The sequence below is a fragment of the Muntiacus reevesi genome, chromosome 3 (assembly GCF_963930625.1).
Source record: "Muntiacus reevesi chromosome 3, mMunRee1.1, whole genome shotgun sequence".
NCBI classification, from domain to species: domain Eukaryota; kingdom Metazoa; phylum Chordata; class Mammalia; order Artiodactyla; family Cervidae; genus Muntiacus; species Muntiacus reevesi.
In genome coordinates this window covers 87,360,311-87,384,060 of record NC_089251.1, presented here as the reverse complement: position 1 = coordinate 87,384,060, position 23,750 = coordinate 87,360,311, and the positions used below count along the sequence as shown (strand labels likewise).

Here is a 23,750-nt window from a genome sequence, read left to right as displayed (position 1 = left end):
CAAAATCTAAAATTAGATTTGATATATGGTTCTTTTTCTCATGTCCATTATATTACTCATACCACTGACATAAATAATCAAGAGCCAATTATAATTTTACTATTTCCATTACATATACTTAAATATCAACAGTGTGTAAGGCATTTTAATTATCAGTAATTATTTAGGTATGTGATAAATGAGACCACAAACTAAGAAAATAGTTAATATATTTTTAATCAATTTAAAGCTCATAACAGACTGATAAAAGCTTAAGCAAAATAGGTTTTTATAAACAAGCTGAAAAAATAAAAGTTCTCTCTTTCTTATTAACTAGAATGCTTTGTTTTCAAATTTTTAACTGAGAATTAAAATTTTTTAGACTACTATTGAAACAATCACTATGATTTGGACATTTGTTTACACTAATTCTGTATTCTGCAAATGCTTTCAAATGTGTTCATAATACATTGACATAGAGCAACTTTAACTCATCTGAATCAAGCAAATAAACCAATGATTCTAAACTCATCCATTTACTGACTACCTGACCTTATTTTCTTACCCAGGTAAAATACTTTATACTTATGTTCAATAACTGGATTAATATCCTCTGGGAGAAATGTAAATTGTGGTTTAACTAATGATTCAAGTGACATAAACTGTGTGTTTTTTAATTGTATTTCAACACATTTTAGCAAGCACAATGTAAAAGGATCTATGATAATCAGATGAACACTCATCTGGAAAATGATAGCAATTAGCAAGTGACATAGTACAAATATTGCAGTGGCAACATTTAAATCAAAATTTAATTTTATAAAGAATCTTTCTTGAGAATATCCAAGTTTTTCATAAACATTATCATATTTTTCTACAAATATATCTGAAAGATAAGCCTATGTGTGTGTAGTCAACTTCCAACTTCTTGCACATCAATTAGCCACTCTCAAATTTATCCACAACCAGTGTTTAATGCTAAGTTGGTTTTCTCCTGTCAACTAGGAGGCTTCCAGGTCAACATCCTCCTAGAGAGAAATATGAACTAATTTAAAAGTTACACTTAAGATAAATGATTAGTATTATGATTTTTGTACACAGAAAATCACTCAATATGTTTCTAAACCAAATAATAATAGAGAGATGGAGTTGTAAATCTCTTCCATAAATATGAATAATCAAGGTATAACTCCCTAAAGATGAAGAAACTATACATTAAAAAGGTTAAAAGTTTGTCTCTAAATTTCTAATCCTAGGCTCCTTCTCATTTACTTACTCTGCTTCATACAGAATAATGAGAAATATCAATAAATCTTTAATACTCACACATAGCTACAAGTGGTATACATCTTATAATAGAATTTTCAAAGCTCCTGGATGAAGTCTAGGACAGCTTACCCTAAATCAAATTCCACTTTGTAATAAATGATGTAACATTAAAGGTACAATGTGTACCTTAATATTAAAATCTCAAAGCACACTGTGAATAAATATATCACATTTATATATATTAACATGAATAATTAAAAGAGAAAACTAATGATCATATTTGTAGAAGACAAAGAATTCAAAGTGGCCAAGAAATTTCACAGAGAAAATATAAAATTATAATGTAAAGAAGACACTACTAAATAAAGTGTTCAAAATGAAGATACAATAGTTAAATTACAAAACAGAAAGCAAAAAATTGAGGTAATGGAAGTTAAGAGATTAAATTTAAAATTTTAATTCCCTGAAGTGCGTTATGTACCTACCAGGGCAAGAATCAATTTTATTATATTCAATTCTCTGACAAATACAACAGTTAAGAGGTATGCCTTTTTACAAGTAAGGGATAGAGAGAAAAATTAAGGCATTTCTCATGAGTGAACCTCTCCAATTAGAAAATTCAAAAGTATGCAAAAGCAACAAAAATGATCAGTAAAACTGCAAAATGGAACACCCACTAATTAACACAGAACAGTGACAAATACACTTCTGTATATATTTATGTTTTGATTCTAACAATTTTAAAATTACTATTACCAAAATTCAAAGATAAAAAATGCTAGTTTGATGCTACTGCCCAAATTCCAAAAAGATGAAAAATAAAAGTGCTCCCCAAATATGCCTAAAGAACTCTTCTATTTCTTAAAATACTGGAAGAGATGATCAGTAAATCTAATGTCCAGGTGATGGAAAGCTTGTTAGGGCCTGGTATACTGAGAATTTCAACTTAATCTAATGTGATTAAGAACTTAATCTAATAGGAAGTAGTGAAGTGGGTCACTACCCATTCAGCTCTAAGATACAAAAAGACATTATAAACACCAATAGCCTATCCATCACAATGACCATATGGGTTCCTGAGGAATTTAGCAGTTTTGGCAAGAAATCCTCCGACTGAAAGCTAACTTCCTACCTTGAAGGGAAGAAAAGCGAAGGGAATCTATCATTGTGCTGACTTTCCCAGTAATCAGTGAAAGCTTGTAATGTCAAAGCCTACATAGTCATCCTAAACTCAACAGGCAGCTACCTAGCAGAGCTGCAATTTCAGGACTCTAATAAGATAACAGAGGCCTTCCCCTTTTTAAAAGTCTACCTATATATAATAAATTACTTAAATTTTACTTAATTTTAAATACTATTACCTAGAAATAATCTCCCTCTAAAGAAACAAACACCAAAAAGAGTAGCAAAACATTTTCAGAAGTCTTTGAGAAATAAACACTGAACCGTATCTTTCAATTATTAACACATAACTAAAACTATATTATCATATCATTAAGCCTGTGGCCTTATTTTTTAAAATAAGGATACATATTTATGTTGGAGAGATAGGTACACATATAGGAAGATGAGGTAGGGAAAGGAAATATTTTCGTTTCTTTAAGAGGTACCAAGATAAAATCTTATAATGAAAGAAATTTTAGAGGGGGAAAAAAACACTCTAAACACAGCAGTGCTAAGAACAAATGTACTAATAAATAGCTACCTTAAGGAAGATATTGTAAAACTAGAAGCAACTACTAAAGAAATGACCAGGCTAAGTTCAAGAGAAAGAAGTGTAAAGGGACAAATATGAACAACTTCACTTTCAAAAGACTAACAAGAAGAAAAGAAGTTAAAAGTTCAAAATAAATAAATAAAGTGACTATTATAAATCTGGAAGGAAAAGAAGTTAAAAAGATGACTACAATGACATGTTCAGATTCTCTTTGCCAAATCATAAATGTCAATAGTCATAAGGAAACACTGGTCTACATCAAAAGCAGTATGGAAAAATAACCTACAATCAAATATATATAAAATGTGTATAAATGTGGCTGCTGTTTCAAGTATGTAATATAAAAGGCTCACAGAAATCAACATCTTAAAATGTGTTCTGCTTTGGTCACTATACAAACTGAAATTGCAACATACTAATTACCAAAAAACATGGCCAGTAGTTAGTAATATTGTAAGACTTTCAGAATCTACATGTTACAACTAGTTAGTTTTTTCTTCCAAACTACAACATTTGAAAGATTCAGCTTGTTTTCCTATATATTTTTCTTTCTTTATGTGTTTTCTTCACATAATTAATTTCCAAGATATCCAAATGCTAGACATAAAATTTCTCCCATCAAAAATCAGCAATTTTTCTTTTGATTTTGGAGCCTAAAAACTTTATTTTCTAACATTTCATTAACTACATTTAAAAAGACTTTTCTGATAACAAAAAAGGCACCAAAACTTAATATAACTTTCAAAAAAAACCCTACAATTTTATAATTTCTTACTTAAAAATAAACTTTTCACTCTATCAAACTTTCCAAAGGTATAATTACAATTCAGAATTGCTAACATTTTTGCAATACTTGTATAGAAGTATTCTACTATATTCTGCTCTGAAAAGATTGATTTATAGAAATTATGGTATTAATTCTTAAATGAAAGAAATTATTTACAATATAAAATGATACTCATAAAAAGGAATATATTAGGATATTCACCATTTGGTCACATAAACCAATTAGGAAAACACACTGTGTAAGAGCTGGCATAACAGTGAGTGTATTGATATACATACATGTATAAAATCATATATACATGAGTATATGTATAGAGCTAATCATTATTATTTTCATTCATTTATTCTAACTCCCAGAATAGATTTATAACTTGAATTAACAGCATGCAAATAAAAAAAAGATCACTTAAGAGCCCTTTAAAAATTATATAGACATATATTACAGAAGTGTTTCAACAAATGGACCACAAAAACCAAGTTCAAGTCAAATGTTATATCAACTATCAAATTCAAGCATATTAAAATGAAGCAAATACTCAATATTTATTCCAAAATTCTATTCCAGGCTATTTAAATAAAATTTTTAAAGCTAACCTCCGATAATTTTGGACATGTAACGTAAGGTAGATTCGGAATTCAACCTAAAAGCTTATTGGTTCTACTGAACAAAAATTTCTAAAAGTTTCAAAGCTTAAGAAGTGAGCAGGAGAGGCAAAAATTTTCAGAAGTTACAAGAATCATGCCAATGGGTAAATGTGACTCTTTTCGCTCTTCGTCAAAGTAAGAAACTAGGGTCTAGTTATCGAACTAATCATACACATCAAGAAAGACAAACAAAGCTAGTCCTTTTAATATAACCTAAAAATCAATAAAGTTAGAAGGTAGGCTAAAAGAAATGTTAAGTATAGATGTTTGTAATATACAACATACACACAGAACAAATAATATTATTTAAATATGTCCTCTATTCTAGAAAATTCCAAAGGATGCTATTATGTTCAGTAACTTCAGAGCACCAGGTAAACCAATGTTTTAGGGAAAACATTTCCCTTGTGCTAAAAGCATCAATTCACTGATTGATGACTTCTTACATTTGCAAAATTAAATGTTGTCTGAGTAAGAGTCCACAAAGTATTTACATAGCTGAGTAGAAAACAAAGGGAAAGAAAACGAATAGGAAATTCTGTTCTATTTCAACAGATCAGGATCCATAATAGGCTAGCTCCAACTCACCTTCAAAGCTGATTTTGGAATTAAGTTGTTGGGGACTCTCTCCATACTATTAAAAGGGGATCCCCAGGGGCAGGTATGGGCAAGTCTATTTTGAGAAAGTTCCACAAGAGATTTCAGTTGTAAAGATGGGGTTGAGAATTACTACAGTAGACAATCCCATCTCTGCCTTGGCTTTGATTAACAACTACATGTTGAAAACTCCCAAACTTAATCCAGATCTCTCCTCTGAGCTCCAAATCAATACCGTTAATCCATTAGCAAAGCCCTGTTGAATACAAGAACTCAAATCTATGAACTTCTTTCCATCTTCATTAATACCACCCTGGTTCAAATTATTAGCACATCTCTCCCCCAAACTCCTGCCAATGCCTACTGTTACTACTCCTGATTCTTTTGTAGAATCCATTCTCTATACAACCACAAAGCAACCTTTAAAATAATTATTTTTATTATTCCATCATTTCACTTGCCACTGTATTCACATAAATTTCCTATCCTGGAAGTTAAAGCCCTACATTATCTGATTCCCTGCCCATCTCTCTCCCCTGAGCTGTATCATTCTTATCCCTCTCTCCTACACTCCTACAGCCCTGACCTTTTTCCCTTTCTTCTAACACACGAGCCTCTTCCCACCCTAAGGCTGCCACAATGGCAGTTCTGTCTAGAATGTTCTTCCCTCTGATCTACTTAATTTGTTCCTTCTTATCATTTATACCTCAATTTAATGTTCCTCCTCAGGAAGTCTTTTTCCAAGCATTCAATCTAAAGCAGCCTAGAATTATACACTTTTTCAAAATCCTGTTAGTATTCTCTGCATAGCACACATCACTTTTGGAAACTAACTTATATACTATATCCTTAACTCTTTAAAAAATATATATATATGTGTGTCTCCTCCAGATAGAATAAATTTTCTGTGAGATCAAATGAGCTTATTTATTGCCTTATTTTCACCAGTGCCTAGAACTTTAAATGCACTCAAAAATAATTGGTGAAAAGAAAATCCAAATGCCTACTTGCCTGACATCTCCACTTGGATGCCTTGCTATTTGTTATAGCAAATATAACATATTCCTAATATCTGAATTTATGATCACCCTACCTTGTAAAAAAAAAAGTCCTATCTTCTCGTGATTCTGACCTAAGTGAACAGAATGAAGACATAACCAGCAGCATAAGCCACATAATTAAGAAACATCCTTTTCTTTTTAATTTTTAAAAGATTTTTTTATAAATTACATCCCATATACAATTATTACAAAATACTAACTCTATTCCCCATGTTGTACAATACATCCTTATAAGCCTATCTTACACACTATAGTTTATATCTCCCACTCCCCGACCTACGTTGCCTCTAACCTCCTCCCCACTGGTAACCACTAGCTTATTCCTTGTATCTGTGAGTCTGCCTCTTTTTCGTTGTATTCACTAATTTGCTGTATTTTCTGGAAGGAATTACCCTTGACACTTCCTTCTCCCCCAAGTTTTATCATCAGTTTGTCTCTAAAATACACTGGACACATCCACTCTGTCCCTCTCTTCCCCATCACCAACCCAACCAAATTACCATGTCTCACTTGGATTATCAAACTAGTCTATACTCATTTCTCCTCCGGCCTCCGTCCAACCCATTTGCTGCAGTACAGCTATACGATCTATTCACATACAATCTGCTTTATCACTTTCCTATTTGATATCCTTTAAACAGCCTGTTCTAGATTGTCTAGTCTAATTTCTCACTCTCATCCACTCAGCCATTGATGTGACAGATATACATACCGAGTACCACAAACAGGCTGATACAAAATAAAGATCTTGATCTCATGAAGCTTACAATCTAATAGAGGAGTTTTTCACCAACAAATCAACAAATAAAAAGTCACACAGTAATAAGTACTAAGAAGAAAAATAGAACAGGGTAAGGTTTTACACTGAGTGACTGAACAATAAAGGTCTTAGAATGGTAGATTCCCAGATCACTCAGTAGTAAGGAATCTGTCTGCCAATAGAGGTTCGATCCCTGGGTCGGAAAGATCTTCCCTAGAAGGGAAGATCCCCTGGAGGAGGAAATGGCAACCCATTCCAGTAGTCTTGCCTGGAAAAATCCCATGGACAGAGAAAGCTAGCAGGCTCGAGTCCACAGGGTTGCAAAGAGTCAGACCTGACTGAGCACATCACAGAAGGCCTTAGGATAACTGCTCACACAGGGGCCCAGTGGGAAACTGTGGGCATGTTCGTGGGCATGTTCCTAGGCGCTCAGACGCCCCATCAAGTCCAACTCTTTGCAATCCTACAGCCTATAGCCCGCCAGGCTCCTCTGTCCAAGGAATTCTCCAGGCAAGAACACTGGAGTGGGTTGCCATTTCCTATTTTAGGATATCTTCCCAATCCAGGGCATATTTCTGGGTTGTGTCAATAATCAGAAGATGCTACTGGGGGGGTTAGTGGGTGGCAACCAGGGATGCTGACTGTCCTGCAATACAGCACAGTCCCCCACACAAAGAACTGTCCCTATCTCTTAATACTTCGTATGTCCACATACGAGAAGAACCTGCTTATAATTATCTACACTCTTAATACCACTTTACATACAAACACAGAGAAGTTTTGCATGATGTTATACAATAGATTTCCCAAAAATAAACTATCATATAAAGTGAGGGAAAACTATACTTTAATTTACAGTTTTCCTAAGAGTTATTCACCATTTTAGAATTGGTGAATTATTCACTCACCAATGCAACTTGGTGATGTAAGTCACAAATATAAACATCTTTAAATAGACGCTTGTGTGTAGCTGTTGAATTAATGATACTCTGTAAGCATCTAACTACTCCACTGTCTCCTCCTCGAATACAGCTACCTGGGCATGTACATTATCAAATAAACATATATTAATTTACTATAAATTACTTTTATTTTTATTTCTTTCTCAGATTACAATTAGGGTATTTGTTTAATTTAATTATGTACACAGAAAGAATATATTCACCAACTCAAATCATTTGAAAAATATTTTTGCTGGGCCCCTACCTACGTTTCAACAGCTAGTCTGAGCACTTTAGATACATTAGTAAACAAAACATATATCCTTACATAATAAGTAAGTGAAATATTTAGTTTCTTAGAGGAAAAGTAAGGTGGACTGTGGATGCTGAAAGGGTGGAGTGTAAGATGTGCCAGTAGGCCTCACTGGGAGGGGGAAAACTGAGCAGTCATAAAGTAAGTGAGACAGTCCAGTGCAAAGGGCACATATACGGCATTACTGGGCAACAGTAAGGAGACCGGTGTGTCCATAATGCCTCCTAAACATCTTATGTCTCTATATTGTAATGGTTTCTTTTCTAAGTCTACTTGATGATGAGACTGTAAGATCGATTAAATCAGAGATCATGCTTCCTCTTCTTAGTATCTTCAATACTTCATATAGTATTAGAATATAGTAGACACTCAATAACCATTTGCTTTATGAAGAAAATAAATGACATAGAACCAGAAAAGTTTTCTGAGGCAACTGAGAACTAAACGTCAGAATAGCAAGATTAGAATAGTAGCCAGAAAAGAATTAATTGACCGACATGACAATATAATAAAGCAAAAAAAAAAAAAAAAAAAAAAAGTCAGTGAATAAAATTCAAACAAAATTTCAAAGGCAAAAGTATTAGGCTATAATCGGATTTAAAGTAACATGATAAATTTAAATATGATAAAATCTCCTGAGTAACTGCATTTATTCCATTTGGCTTTTAATAAAATAATATTACTCAATATAATCTACTTATAGCTTCAGATCCAAAATCCTTACTAAAATGTTTTTCTACTTTAGACTAAATATTCTTATATTAAAACATATCCATAAAGCTTATCACAAACAGACTACAGAGTTAAAGGCTGATAAGAGTTTAAAGATAATCTAGAGACTAAGTCTCTCCAAGTCTCTCATCTTAGAGATGACAAATTGAGGACTAGAAAAATGAAACAATCTGTGGAAGATCAGAGAAAATTAGTGATATATTTGCTAGATTTAATATTCCATTATGAGTCAATACCAAAATGATCTGCATGTCTCTATAAAACATCAAATATTACCTAAAATATTAAATACTAAATAGTAAAGCAAGTACTCTGACCACCCTACCTCAAGGAAAACTTGAGGTTTTGACTCAATAATCTGCAGGATATTTTGACTGCAGGTTTTGACAATAGCTGCAGTTTTGACTGCAGGATCAATGTCTACTGTATTTCTGGGCTAGTAAAGAATACAATAATGTTTTAAAATTCTAATTTAAAACAAATCCAAATTCCATTTAAGAAAAACCCAAATGGCCAAAAAAATAGAATTAAGTAATAAAATAAACTTAGAATTTACTATGGTTGTCTCTGCTTAACAGTAAGTAATGACATTAGTATCCTATTATCCCTAAAACCAAGACATTCCCCAAATAGTATCTAAAATCTGTATCTAATTATTCAAAGTATAATTAATCAAAATTAAGATGAAGGAAATCTCTACTAATAGAACAGGGATTATTTTATAATCAATATTACATGATTACAATATATATTTTGCACATTTAAAGATAGGGAAATAATTATCAGCCCACTGTATACCTTAACATAATAAGTCTTGAGTCACTAATCTGAAATTAAAGAAAAAAATCTTAGAGCAGTAAAACCCCACACCTGAAGGACTTACCATTTTATCTAGATGTTCAATGGATCTATAAATCTCCCCCTGGGATTCATCATAGTAACTGTAACGGAACCTTTGACCTTGAAACAAATATCATGTACAAAATAAAATAGGGAAAAATTAGAAGCTAAAAAGAAAGCAAGCGCTTACCAAATAATTTCAGTTCTCATGGAAGGCAAAGCACAGCTTAAGCCTCTGAGAGAATGATTCCCAAGAGCCCTTGTACGAAAAATAAAAGGCATATTTGGGAAGGTAATAAAGAAATGATATATCATCAGTGTTTTACAAGGTTAAAAACTATTTCAAACTGTAAAACCTTAAAGTCACAATCAATACAAAAGACTAAGGAAAAACAGTTTAAAAGTTAGAAGCATTGTTAAACATATCATATCGGTCTATAATGGAAAGTAAACCCAAAGACTATGATTCAAGAAAATCTGGCTTAAGGAAACTATCTCAATATAACAAACCAACGAAAGCTTGGCTTTTGTTGTACAAATGCAAAGATTTAATCTCTACTACAGAAAAAAAAAAAAAGTCAGTCAGAGATATATGTGGCTTGTATAATTTTTATGATCTAAATTTTAAAAATTTATGTCACTGTTGCAAATGTTAGAAAAGGATTAATACAAGTGCCTTTAAGTAGGATACACCAAAGTATAAATTTAACAAGTAGTTCTAGTCTGACAATAAAATCTCAGTAAGGGTACAAGCACAGAACAGTCAATGTTTAGTTATTCTCCAAAGAACAGAGAGGGTAAATGGAAGAAGTTTAAAAAGGGAGAAACAAAAGGCTCAGGAAGTGAATTTTGCTTCCTACTATACTCATATAAAAGCCAAAAGTTAAACATATTCATAATTAATTACAGATTATTATTCAACTGATTATGTTGTATTTCAGATATATCAAAACTTGTTTTTCAGCAATGCCTTTATTTTCAAGAACTCCTTATTTTTATATTCCTTATTTTCAAAGATGCACCAGAGTGCAATCCTGAAGGCATTCTAGTGCACTAGTCATACTCACACATGCCATGTGCCTTGTGCTGAAATATTACAGCAAAGCTCACATAGCCAATTATTGTCCTCGCATCTGAGAAGCTGCGTTTCTTTGACTGGATGATTATGATTTCTAAGTTCTCTATTTATCTCACTAAAAAATATCATCTTATAGATCACGAGCTATGTAAAATTATAAAACCCTTTGGATGTAGTTTTTGAGAGAAACCACACATCACAGTTTTTAACATTTCATTAACTTGCTGATGCTAATCATCTCTGATAGTCACCTTTCTACAATATACCATATTTCCAATGTGGCAGTTCTTATCCCCCCACTCCCCCACTGAGCACCATTATTAAATCAATATTGCATCTTACAATTCATGATATCCTAGAAGCAAGTAATAGGGTTATGAGACAATTACCTGCATTTTGAATATTAACAACCTTTTCTGGTAAACACTGGAGATTACTGTATGTTGCTGTAACTATCAGATCTATTACAGTCCTTGAACTAAAAAAATTCTTAAACAGTGACAACTCTATCACTCAGCATCTCTATATTAAACAATTCATCAGACATTTCCTTCAAAACTGAGAGTTAGGTACAGCTTTGTTTTTCTTTAAAGAATATATGTACTTACTCCTACCTAACACGCATTATATAATTTACACTATTTTTCCTATTTGCCAGGTTGCTCTCAGAAGGTTCAAAGCCAAATCTAAAGTCTATCGTAATAACTTACTGATTCAATTCACTGGTACTAAATTTCTACTTTTATTTCAAAGTTCTTTTGATAAAGCTGCCCCACATCTTCTGTGAAATGAATAAACAATCAAATAAACAATCCTGGACAAGAAAATTCTAACTCACTGTCACTGTAATTAGAGTAATATTCTTGGATGAAATCAAGATGAATATTCTTTGAACCTGAGCTGCTTCAGGTTTATACTAATACATTCTCTTTTTCTTACTTCTGATGATAACTGTTAGTTTTAGTTGTCAAGAATCCCTGTTACTGGGACATAACTGTCTTATCTCAAGATGGCCACTCTCAAGTGCAGAGAAAAATGTGTGTACTTTGTGACATTTGCTATTCAAAAGTCTTTTCTACTTATTTTCAACTTTAGAGCTGCTGTTTCAAATTGCTGAAGTTGGTTAAACCTGCCCTAACCATATGTCAAAAGTGTAACTATTTTTTAAAATGCTATCTTTTTCATATGGACCATTTTCAATTTAACTTTCACTTAAAAATTACTTCTGAGAACAGAAGTACACAGAATGTTTAAAATAAGTTAAAATACTAATTCAACATGTGATTTAATAAGAATGACAAAATACAAAGAAAATCAATGAGCAAATGTTTTAATATTTTGCTGTCTACTTTTTGCTATGTTTTAGTAGCCGTCTCGAATTTAGTAGCTGAAGAACTGAGTAGAAATATTTGACAAGCACTAAAGAATTTCTGTTAAGAAGCTAAAATCACACTGCTGTAGCTACTACATTGAAAAAAATATCTTACTTGTAACAGCTCAAACTGTCTCACGATAATTTAACTATACAAACATTTCAAAATTACTTCAGTAATTCATTCTGGTCAACATACTCAAAGAAAGCATCAAATTAAAAGTAAATAGTTGCCATTATCCTAGCCTAAATGCATTAATATGGACATATGTATGTATGCATATACCTGTGAATGCACATGAGTACACATACATAACAAGTTTACTTAAACACCCTTTGGAATTTGAATTCAAAAGATTTTTTTGCTTCTAATTATAAAAATAAAGTTTATCAAGATTTTATTTACTAAGAAATGAAAGAAACAACACTAACACAATACACTGCTCATTAATGCACCTTCAAATATTATTCATTTAAAAATATTATGATTTCATGTACCTCATGAGTTTTGTTTTACAGTATTTCTAACATTCAGTAAAGCTTATGCATCTAAAGTGAACAAACACGGTTGCCCATGCGCCTGGAGAACTGGACATGTGAACTTTTATATAAGTATGAATCAAGCATATCACATAGTAAGAGAAAATTACTTACCTGAAACTTATCCTTTCAGAAGGTACACTGGGAAAATGGATTCTTTGAGCCCCTGTTTCAACTCCAAGTATGAGCTTTCTAGCTCTAAGAGCCATTGACCCTGCCCCTAGGGGCAGCACAAGCTTTGGAACTCCCCTAGTGAGTAAGTCAGTAGTTTCTTCAGGAGCCTTCCCTCAGTTCTTTTCAAATTCAAAAGATGAGAGGAAAAATAACCCAAGAAAAAAATCCTGTAAAGCAGAAACCTTACTCTTTGAGGGAAGGAGGGTAGCTCATTTGTGAATCCATTCCAGAGCACGCTTTCTGAGAAAAAGAAATACAGGTAAGTAATTTTCCCATCTCCAAAGGTGACTGGTGATTAATGAGTGGATTCACAGAGTGTGGAGAACAAGCTCCAGGGATGTCTGTTTAACACACAACAATCAACTAATGAGGACAAACATAACAATGAATGGTACAAGAACCAACACTACTTTTGAAATACCTCAAAACAAAAAATAAAAAAAAAAATATTAACTATCTCAACATTAAGCTATATACTAGATTGCAGAAATAAACAATGAGCTTGGAAAGTTGTTCTATAAAGCCCCCAAAAGATCAGTGAGTAAGACAGACTTCCAGACGTATGTCCAGGAAAAACTGTACTCTTATACATTTACTTAATCACTTTATATGTTTAAATATTTGAGTTCAACCTCACAACACCTGTGAGATAAGACTATTAGATCATTCTACACTAAGGACCTAAACTAGGGGCATTTAATTGAAATCACCACCAAAGAAAAAATGTTTCATAAAGAAAATATTATCTAAGTAGCACAACTAAGGTATTCATTTTTATAGGCAAAATACTATAATCCTTTCATTCTGAAGTCTTAGTTATAATGTAAAATTATTGGCTTTATCTCAAACCCACAAAAGATCAAAACCCTAAATATGTGAAATCACTATGTACCAATATTTGAGAAGACAAATATGATATCTTGAATATCTTGAATATTTCAGGAATTAGCTAACTTAAATCAATTTAAATATTTAGAATATAGTAATACCATCATACCCAAGAGACTAACAACAGAAAGGGAGAAGAGTATGAATAATCATATACTAATACATATTAAACTAGAAATGCCAATTTTAATAAGCAGCATATATTTATAAAAAATTATGTAAATATACAAATGCAAGTTTACAGATAAAAATCCAAACCTGCTGAAGTGACTGTAGTATAAACCTTATTCATATTTTAACAAAATAACTTATCATTAACTTTTACCAAATAAATTTACTGAAACTGATTTGAAATTAAAACTATCATTTAAAAGGAAAATTATTTAATAAATAGAAGTGTGAATCCACTTTAAAGAATCACTTGTGTTAGATCCAGTTTCATTTAGAAACTTCTCAGAAGTTAACTGAAAGTTATGTTAACGAAAGCTGTCAATAATCTAAATTTGAAAGTATAAAGTTCGGGATGATCAGAAAAAAGCAAGTTTTAACAGAATATATGGAAAAGAGCAAAAATAAAACTCAGGAAAACAGAATATAAATTATACTAACTAGAAAAACTGAAAAGTCCTGACAACAGACAAAATTCTCTATGAAGGAGCCATCCAACAGGATGTGGAACTTGGTAAGTGCACAATGCGTGCGGACAGCATTACTTAACCATGATAAACGTCAAATACTAGCAGCAAATGTCCTTTCGCTTATGCTACTCTTCCTGATATTTAAACGTTATCAGAGAAACACCATTTTGGCCTCCCAAAAACCAGGGATATCCAAATGAGGGGACAGAAAGACAGGGCACAATAGAATCTAGGTTCCAAACTGTCCCTTTGCTTGTCTCATTCAAAAAGAAAAATTGAGAGTATTTTAATCTATTTTTTTCTTTCTCCAATGTCTCTCTCAAGTGTAAACAAGAGCTAAGTGGAATCAGAAAGATGAACCTCTTTAAAGCAAACCACCCCTTTAAAAAAATAATTTTTATAATGGACACTGGCCAACAAATAAGGTTGACAAGGCAAAATCCTTCTAGTTACACACATATAGGTCTCTCAACTGTCTCTATCATCAAGTTTTTCATTTTATTTTTTCACAGAACCTGGACAGTATAAAAAGAGAAACAACAACTAGAAATAAAGATGTCGTTACTACCAGTACTCTAACATATTATTCAACAAAAACAAAAAAAAATTCCACTGTATATATCTGAGCAATTGGTCAACTGTACCATAATCAAATGACTTCTCTTAAAAAAAAAAAAAAAACAGCTATTTCAGAAATGTGAAGTGTGTTAAGAGCCTAACTCAATGAAACTTTTAAGATCTCTGAGTACTTGAGAAAATAAATCTTTCCTGTGAAATGATTCTGAATTCAGTGTTATCATTACTTAAATATGATAAAATCAATCTGCACAGTATCATTAAAATAAGAAGAAACTAAGTATTGTAGTCATGAGAAAAGGCTAGATTTTTGAACTGGAAATTACTGTTCATTCATATAGGAAAGAGGACCAATGCCACTAGAGCATGAATTTGAAAAATATGAAATTTAATTTAAGTAAACACAGCTTAATCCATAACTAGCCAACGATTCATATTATTTCAGTAGGCATGTAAAGGAGAAAAGGAAGCTTACTTTACAAGAGTGGCCGTCACCATTACAGTGTAGAAAGGAGTCTACCAATTTTGGAATAGTGTCCATGTAACTCTTTCCACTTACACCCAAACCTCCATCAAATTTCCTAACAAGAATTAGTATAGTGCTTTCCATAAGTACAAAATAAGCATTTAATTAGTATTATTAGCAACAGTTATACTGAAAAAATAAACACTTGGAAAGGTTCTATTACTTAACCACTAAATGTAAATATAAATCTGTTTTAGTCTCTTGACAATTTCAATAGCCAACATTTACCAGACTTTGGAAAGTTTGACTTCTTTTTTGTAATTATAACCAGAAAATTCGATCCTGCAATTTAAATTCCAAAATTTTCAAGAAATCAGTAGATTAAATGGCCTAAACAATTTTCTGAAGATGTAAATAGATATAAAACAAAATTTGTTTTTCTCTCTCAACATTCTACTTAAATACAGTAGTGGACTAGGATTTTCTTTATAATCATCAATGAGATAAAAAGGATGAGTTCAAACAAAAGCAACATTAAAACATCTACTCGTCTTTTAAGTGGATTTATGTTGTGGTTGTACTATACCAACCTTGAGGGAGAGTCTAGGCCCTGAAGAATACTATCATATAAGAGAAGTTAATTATTTAAGTCACGAAGTGATTTTAAACAATTCAAAGAGCCTTAAAAGTGAAGAGGAAGGGACACATGCTTTAGGAACTTTAAATTTCTAAAACATGCTTTATTCATAATGCTAAGAAAATTGCTTTCCCCCCAATAATGATACTCTCTAGTTTTATTACTAAACTTCAAAATCCCCAAGAAAAGAACCCCTTCAGATCTAAGTAATACACTTATATCCATAAAAAATAACTTCTGTCAAAGGTAGCAAACCAACTAGTAAATAGAATTTGTTATTAAAGAACCCTGAGAGCCTTCTAAGGAATTTGGCAAGGTAGCAGACAGAGCTACCTGAGTACCCTAAACTAGGGTTTTCAACCTCAGCACTATCGACATGTGGGCAAGATAATCTTGTACATTATAGGATGTTTACCTAACAGCTTTGCTGGACTCTACTCATTAGATGCCAATAGCATCCCCACCTCCTTCCCACTCCAGCTATGAGGACCAAAACTGTCTCCAGGCTTTTCCAAATGTCTACTGCGGAGATAATCAGTTCCAGCTGAGAAATCAGTGATAAAATATTTATCTATACCATTAGGGAGAATGGTTCTCTTGAACTGAAATCTCAAGGCCACACATAGTGTAGCATGATGTAAGAGAAGAAGAAACCAGCCTATCCACGCCTGATAAATGGTGAATCAACTCTGGCAATCAATGACAAGACATGTAAAGGCCAGGGCTCCCTATAGCTCATTAAAGGTGTTTTTCTGGCCATTATGTAGCTTAAAATTTATGGTGTTGTGCCTTATGTTTTCACCATAATCAAAGAAACAACTGAAGAATGAACAGATATTGGCATCCTTAAACCATTAAATCAATGAGTCAAAGAGTGTCCTAAAAGGAATAGGATTCAAAAACATTCTATCACAGTAATGGATAAACAGAACAAACTGTATCCAAAGAATTCAAGAAAAAAAAATTTAACTAAAAGAGACATCCATAAACATCTCACTTCCTTTATGATCTATTCACTGTGATGCTTCCTTATTTTTTTTAATTCATAATAATAACAAAAATCTCTTCGAAGTTCTTTTCCTTATGAACCAGTGAAAACCACAGCGCTAGTAACTAATGTGTTACAATCTTTGGAGGATACTTTGGAGGTATAATCTTTGGAGGCAACTATGAGCAAAAATTAAGCACCAAAGACAAAAAAAGAAAGAAGAAAGGACTAATTACAAAAAAAAAAAAGAAATGTGGAGCAAGACTGGCATAGCACACAGTGCTCTTCTTCGTTCTAAAGAACATTTGTTTTATCTGCCAAAAAACTAACTTCAGAGAATCTATCACACAGCTCTACCTAGAAATGAGGTTAAAAGATCTTAACTCCTACTAACCTAAGTATCTAAGCAAGGATGCCCTCACAGTGTGAATCCAATTATACCAGTCGCCTTTGGAAATGTATCTATAATCCCCTATTACAATCTCATCCTTTTTAAATGACCAAGAGTTTTTCATTCACCTTTATATATTATTGCTAAAAGTATAATTTTCCAAGGAAAGTGATAAATAACTGAAGATCAGAGCTTAGAAAGAAAAGATACCTTTAACCACAAGTACATAATCTCTACCATGAAATGTTAAAATCTAGAACTTACCCCAATGGCAGAAATCAGAAGAAACCACAAAGAGATTACTAGGATCCGCTAGGTATTTACTGAAGAGTTTTCCGAATTCCTGTTCTTTTGACTCACTCAGAGCTCCAACCAATACAGGAATAATGGTAAACTCATCCTTATGGCTTAAAGAAAACAGAAGAAAAAAAAAAAAAAAAGTCATTTAAAAAATATAATAAAAATAGGTTTCCAATGCTTGGCACTAAAAAATGGAACATTTATTAACAGTGGTATGGATAATATACATAATGTTATTGAATCCTTAAAATCTATAAACTAATATTTAAAGAAAACCATTTAAAAATGAGGTACAGAATATTAAAAATATCTGTTACAGAAATGTACAATAGTTCTTTAGGTAAAGGAGCTCGGTAAACAAAGCTATTTTACTACTAACAATATAATCGAATATAAAAGTAAGCTCATCAAGTCACTATCATCAATCTTCTCAACTACCCATAAAAGCTACAATCATCTCTGCCCAATGCTTCTGCAGTTTAAAAGAGCATTAAATTCTTCCTTATTTAATTCTGATTGTAAACACCACCATTTCTGGCACTAGCTCTATAAACCTACCAAGTGAGACCCACAAAACTTATCTTGGCTCTCAAAAGATTCACCAGCTGCACCTCACACCTAAACTAAATTAAACAGATACAGGACAGTCTGAAGATACAACTCAAATTTCACTGGCATCTAGGATGGACATAGAATTCAAGGAAATAGGTATTGATTTCTGGCAGCAAGAAAAAGATACCACGCCCATCCACAATGTCTACAGCATATTTACACTTTTTCACTCTAGAGATTGAAAGAGTATGGAAAAGGAACAAAGTGAATTAAGAATAACCTGATGGGCTACAGAAACAGACCTTTAACATTTTCATGTGGTGAAATTTAACTTACATATATTCAGTACTATTTATATTCTAAATGACCCCAGAGTTGACATTTTAGAAACATGACTCATGCTTGTCTGACTTGTTCTGAACAGGACTTAACAAAAAAAGAATCTTATAATATATGGCTTTTAATATGATCATTTGGCACTTAATTGACGGAGGACAAACAGAATTTATAGAAGGGTCTGTAAAAAAAAAAAAAAACAACTAGGTTTAAGTATTACCAAAATAAATGTTAGCTCAACTTCATAAAGCTAAAGTCAGGGCACCCAAGCGCCTCCCCCAAAAAGGCCCCCTTACCCTTGTCAATTGCGAAATAAACAGATCATACAGATCTCCAGTCCCTCTGCAATGCAGGGGCTTCTTGGGCAGAATCTGCATCTATGGAGTAAGAAAAAAACAGGAAGCTGGCAGAGGAAGCTGCCATGGGATATCTCTTTCTATGATTCTTACCACTGTGCTTCACAACTGCGTGAATGAATAGGGGCTTTTCAGTAAGGTAAGAGTGATTATCAAATGAAAGAAAAGAATTTGTACTCTAGCAAAAAATTCAAGAAGATTGTTATGAGTTGTTGTAACTTCAAGTACTACCTACATAAATAAAAATACTAAGATCATTAAAATGACACAGTAGGGAAGCAGAGTATAAAAAAAACAAGAAGTCAGAAGAAATGGGTTCAAGTACTATTTCTATCACATACAGACAAATGGTGAGTGCAGAGGTAAGTTACTAACCTAAAAATTTATCTTATTTGTAAAATGATCATAATTACAATACCTAATTCATAAAACTGTTACAAAGTGAGGAATACTGTAAGCAAAGCACTTCGTCAATGTTGGTTTACCCTGGAGAAACATCACAAGCCTACTCTGTAAGAGCCACTTAACCTCAGTTTGAGCTATCTACACGGGTAAAAGTCTCATACTATTGAGAAATTCAACCTTTGAATCAAGATTCACCCATCCACCTCTTTGCCATTCCGCTTTTCAAAAATTATTGTTACTATTGTTCTCTATCCCCACAAAGCATAAATCAAAGAAGACAGCATCTGGCTTTGAAATGTGATATTCCTATAAAAAGTCCAGAATCCAAGTTGTGAAGCTGGTCTTCCCTAGCAAAGGAGTATAAAATTTCACCCTCACACAATTATAAAACTGAATAAAACTGTCCAAAATACAACCATTTTGTGCTCTGAAAATCAAGCAAAGACTGAAAAATACAATGAGAAGAGTTAATTCCTGAAAAATACAATGAGCTTTTTGAGAACAGTGCAAGTCTGGCATCTTACCAGGAACCACCTCTATCCTCCTTCCTCCAATATTACAGTAAATCCAAGGTGAGGCTGGCCTCGCTATGAAAAACCAGCAGCTTTGCTGTTGAAGGAGGTTGACTTTGACTTGGGGCAGAGAGAATACCCACACCCAGCAGGAAACAGAAAATCCTGCCACTTTTGTAGCCTGAAATGACCACACCATTTGAGGCAAGCCACAAACCTGAGGACTACCTAGAAATCTAACAGGGAGGTCCTGGGAAGGAGAGAGCCATATAGGGAGAGGATAAATTCCCATGTTCTGAGAAGATGCCCTGGCTGAACAGGAGGCAGCACATGTGTACAGGGGAGGTCCAGAAGGCTGAAGCTCCCCCCAAATGCCAGGGAGTGGGGAGGGTGAGAGCAAGCACAAAGGCCAGGGGAGACCACGGACAGCAAGCTCTTCTGCGTCCCTGGCTGCCAGGAAACAAGGATGCACACAAGCACAGGGAGGCCAGAGAAGACCCAAGAGAAAGCAGAGGAGGCAAACATGAAAACTTCTAGTGTTCTCCCCAAAACAGTCACGGCCCACCAGCTCATGGTGAAAGCTACATAGGCTCAACTTCCAAACAAACAGTAGCTAGCACTAAGCAGTGTAGACACCAGGGTGAGCTCTAGAAAGTCGAGGTAAAAACAAGTAAGAATGTTTTAAAAGCTGAGGAGATGCATCAGTAGCCAAACTCTGTGACAGGGTCTGTCTTTCTGCAGACAGAGTCTATGAAAGGTACTGTTTTTAACAAATGAGGGCTTTCCGGGTAGCTCAGTGGTAAAGAATCCACCTGTCAGAGCAGGAGGTGCCAGTTCAATAGCTGGTCCAGGAAGAACCCACATGCCTCACAGCAACTAAGTCTGTGTGCCACAACTACCAAGCCTGTGCTCAGAAGCCTGGGAGCTGCAACTATTGAAGCCCACATATCCCAGAGCCTATGCTCCCCAAGATAAACCACTGCAATGAGAAGCCCACACACCACAACAAACAGCAGCCCCTGTCTGCTGCAACCAGTAAAGCCACGAAGACCCAGCGCAGCCAAAAATAAATAAATGAATGAATGAAACCACCACCACCATCATCTGAAGAAAAACATTAATAAAATTACAATAAAGTTGCTAAAATATACTGTACTATGTAAAAGTTCAGTTTCAAGGGGAAAAAAATTCTGAGCCAAAGAACAAAAAACTGTAACCCATTCCTGGGGGCAAGGAGAGAGCTAGCAGAAGTTGTACAAGTGGAATCAGACAGACAGATTTTAAGAGCTATGTGCTCACTCAGTCGTGTCCAACTCTTTGTAGCCCCATGGGCCGGAGCCTGCCAGGCTTCTCTGTCCATGTAATTTTCCAGGAAAGAATACTGGAGTGGGGTATCTTTTCCTACTCCAGGGGATCTTCCTGGCCCAGGAATTAAACCCACATTTCTACACTGGCAGGCAGATTCTTTATCACTAGCATCACCTGGGAAGCCCCTAACATTATTATAAACATGTTCAAAGAAATAAAGGAAAGTATGCTTTTATTTTATTTTATATTTATTTATTTTTATTTTTCAGTGGGTTTTGTCATACATTGATATGAATCAGCCATAGAGTTACACGTATTCCCCATCCCGATCCCCACTCCCACCTCCCTCTCCACCCGATTCCTCTGGGTCTTCCCAGCCCACCAGGCCCAAGCACTTGACTCATGCATCCCACCTGGGCTCGTGATCTGTTTCACCATAGATAATATACATGCTGTTCTTTCGAAACATCCCACCCTCACCTTCTCCCACAGAGTTCAAAAGTCTGTTCTGTACTTCTGTGTCTCTTTTTCTGTTTTGCATATAGGGTTATCGTTACCATCTTGAAAGTATGCTTTCAAAAGTTTAATGTATACATATATACAATGACTACAGCAAATATCAACAAAGAAATGTAAAACATTAAAAAGAACCAAAGCAAAATTTTGGAATTGAAAAGTATAACTGAAATGAAAAATTCACTATATGGTCTGAAGAGGAAAATCAATATTACATAAGGAATCAATAAAATTGAAGACAAAATAAGTTATCCAATCTGAAGAACAGAGGGGAAAAAATGAATAGAGCACGGGAGACGTGTACACAACATCAAACACATGAGGATGCACACAATGCGGGTCCCAAAAAAGTTACAGGGAAAAAGTTAGAAAAAATAATGGCTGAAAACTTCCCAAATTTCATGAAACATTTATCTAGAGATCAAAAACACTCAACAACCCAAATTAGCTGAGTATAAAAAGATTCCCAACTTAGATATAGCATAATGAACTGATGAAAACCAAAGACAAAGAGAAAATCGTGAAAGCAGCAAAAAGAAAATGACTCGTTACCTACAGAACAGTCTTTTCAACAAAAGAGTATTGGGATAATTGCATAATCCATAGGACAAAAAGTGAAGTCAGACCTTTACCTCGTACCATACACAAATTGGATCATCAGTCCAGTTCAGTTCAGTCGCTCAGTTGTGTCTGACTCTTTGAGACCCCATGAATCAATCACAGCACGCCAGGCCTCCCTGTCCATGACCAACTCCTGGAGCTTACTCAAACTCATGCCCATCGAGTCGGTGATGCCATCCAGCCATCTCATCCTCTGTTGTCCCCTTCTCCTCCTGCCCCCAATCCCTCCCAGCATCAGGGTCTTTTCCAATGAGTCAACTCTTCCCATGAGGTGGCCAAAGTACTGGAGTTTCAGCTTCAACATCAGTCCTTCCAATGAACACCCAGGACTTATCTACTTCAGGATAGACTGGTTGTATCTCCCTGCAGTCCAAGGGACTCTCAAGAGTCTTCTCCAACACCACAGTTCAAAAGCATCAATTTTTTGGCACTCAGCTTTCTTCATAGTCCAACTCTCACATCCATACACGACCACTGGAAAAACCATAGCCTTGACCAGACAGACCTCCATTGGCAAAGTAATATCTCTGATTTTTAATATGCTGTCTAGGTTGGTCATAACTTTCCTTCCAAGAAGTAAGCGTCTTTTAATTTCATGGCTGCAATCACCATCTGCAGTGGTTTTGGAGCCCAAAAAAATAAAGTCCGACAGTTTCCAATGTTTCCCCATCTATTTCCCATGAGGTGATGGGACCAGATGCCATGATCTTAAGTTTTCTGAATGTTAAGCTTTAAGCCAACTTTTTCACTCTCCTCTTTCACTTTCATCAAGAGGCTCTTTAGTTCCTCTTTACTCTCTGCCATAAGGGTGGTGTCATCTGCATATCTGAGGTTATTGATATTTCTCCCAGCAATCTTGATTCCAGCTTGTGCTTCTTCCAACCCAGTGTCTCTCATGATGTACTCCGCATATAAGTTAAATAAGCAGGGTGACAATATACAGCCTTGACATACTCCTTTTCCTATTTGGAACTAGTCTGTTGTTCCATATCCAGCTCTAACTGTTGCTTCCTGACGTGCATACAGGTTTCTCAAGAGGCAGGTCAGGTGGTCTGGTATGCCCCTCTCAGAATTTTCCAGTTTATTGTGATCCACACAGTCAAAGGCCTTGGCATAGTCAACAAAGCAGAAACAGATGTTTTTCTGGAATTCTTTTGCTTTTTCAATGATCCAGCGGATGTTGGCAATTTGATCTCTGGCTCCTCTGCCTTTTCTAAAACCAGCTTGAACATCTGGAAGTTCATAGTTCATGTATTGCTGAGGCCTGGTTTGGAGAATTTTGAGCATTACTTTACTAGCATGTGAGAGAGTGCAATTGTGCGGTAGTTTGAGCATTCTTTGCGATTGCCTTTCTTAGGGACTGGAATGAAAACGGACCTTTTCCAGTCCTGTGGCCACTGCTGAGTTTTCCAAATTTGCTGGCAAATTGAGTGCAGCACTTTCACAGCATCATCTT

General features: G+C 34.3%; 1 protein-coding gene across 2 annotated transcripts in view; it reads right to left on the bottom strand.

Moving 5' to 3' along the window:
• Positions 1 to 23,750, bottom strand: part of MEMO1 (mediator of cell motility 1) — a 131,058-nt gene that overhangs the window by 13,720 nt on the left and 93,588 nt on the right. For both annotated transcript variants that reach the window (XM_065929479.1, XM_065929478.1), the window contains 2 exons: positions 17,653 to 17,795; positions 9,684 to 9,760 (listed from right to left, as the gene is read on the bottom strand). In XM_065929479.1, the coding sequence (XP_065785551.1) occupies positions 9,684 to 9,760; positions 17,653 to 17,795 (220 nt within the window). The remainder of the gene's footprint in view (positions 1 to 9,683; positions 9,761 to 17,652; positions 17,796 to 23,750) is intronic.